This window comes from Echinops telfairi, unplaced genomic scaffold, assembly GCF_000313985.2.
Source record: "Echinops telfairi isolate 266 unplaced genomic scaffold, ASM31398v2 ScPeMD7_4;HRSCAF=17, whole genome shotgun sequence".
NCBI classification, from domain to species: domain Eukaryota; kingdom Metazoa; phylum Chordata; class Mammalia; order Afrosoricida; family Tenrecidae; genus Echinops; species Echinops telfairi.
Genome location: NW_022103900.1, coordinates 39,661,213 through 39,662,554, shown reverse-complemented (window position 1 = coordinate 39,662,554; position 1,342 = coordinate 39,661,213). Strand labels below are relative to the sequence as shown.

At 33.2% G+C, this 1,342-nt stretch overlaps 1 protein-coding gene across 1 annotated transcript in view; it reads left to right on the top strand.

Annotated features, from left to right (window-relative positions):
• Positions 1-790, top strand: part of MAP3K2 (mitogen-activated protein kinase kinase kinase 2) — a 60,173-nt gene extending 59,383 nt beyond the window's left edge. The window contains exon 17 of the mRNA XM_045298323.1: positions 565-790. Coding sequence (XP_045154258.1) covers positions 565-790 — 226 coding nt within the window. The remainder of the gene's footprint in view (positions 1-564) is intronic.
• The last annotated feature ends 552 nt before the right edge of the window (positions 791-1,342 follow it).

Genomic DNA, 1,342 nt, shown 5'->3' with positions numbered 1-1,342 from the left:
GGGGAGGAAGCATTAAAGAACTAGAGGAAAGTTGTATGTTTTGTCGGTGCTATACTGCACCCTGACTGGCTCATCTCTTCCTGAAAAAAAAAAAAAATTAGATGTTCATTTTAGGCAACCTAAAAGCAACAAAGAATTTCTAATGCTTGTATTCTTAGTGTGATAAAGACAAAAATTATATCTAATGTCAGCTAAGAGAATTTTAGAAAACTAAAGTATGTTATATTATTTTCCTAACTATTTCAGTTAGATAATAGTCATTTAATCATTGTTTACTTTTTATATTTAAATTAAAACTTTTCTTTTTTTAAAACTTTTTTATATAACTGCAACTTTCAGTAAGTTGTTGGACTTGAAATCAAATTGTATTTACCATCTATACTTGATTATAAGCCAACCCGAATATCATCCGAGGCACCTAATTTTACCACAAAAACGACATTAAAAATATGCTGAAAAACTCGGCTTACATACTAATATATATAGTAATTATATGTTTAGAGGCATCTCGCTCTCATTTCTCATTTTGTTACTATTTGTGTAATGTATTTCCTTTCTTTTCAGGAGTGTGGGCTGCACTGTGGTAGAAATGCTAACTGAAAAGCCTCCTTGGGCTGAATTTGAAGCAATGGCTGCCATCTTTAAAATTGCTACCCAGCCAACAAACCCAAAGCTGCCACCCCAGGTTTCAGACTATACCCGGGATTTCCTCAAACGGATTTTTGTGGAGGCCAAACTGAGACCCTCGGCTGATGAACTCTTGAGACACATGTTTGTACATTATCATTAGCAGCCAGTAGCATTTCCTCTGCCTCTACCCTGCTACCATGTTTCAGTCACCTCTCTGATTGCACTTTTCTATTTTATAAAAAAGAGAGATGTGAACAAAAAGGAAAAAGACAAGAGGGAACATATTTCTCTTGATTCTTGGTTAAATTTCTTTAATAATAGCAGTAGCCTAAATTTTTTATAATCTTTTTGTTCCCTTACAAGAACTTGAAACTTTCGGTTTTTGTTTTTTGTTTTTTATAATGTACTGATGTGGTTCAGAAAGATAAAGCACTTTAGTACATATTCACTCTTTCTTATGAAAACAAATAATTTGTAATGCCTAACGATTTTAGAGTCTTATGTCACTGACATATTTGTGGTGATGGGGAGAAATGGAAAAACAAGGAAAAGAAAGTTCTATATAATTTGTAGCTTTTAGTGTTAATATTTAAAATAGATCCCCATTTTCGGGGTGGAGTCCTGAACTTGTGTTTAGGATAGGTACTCAAAGAATATTTTCCTTAAATCCTAGCCTCGTCTCATATCTATTTTCCTTATATTCTAGCCTCTG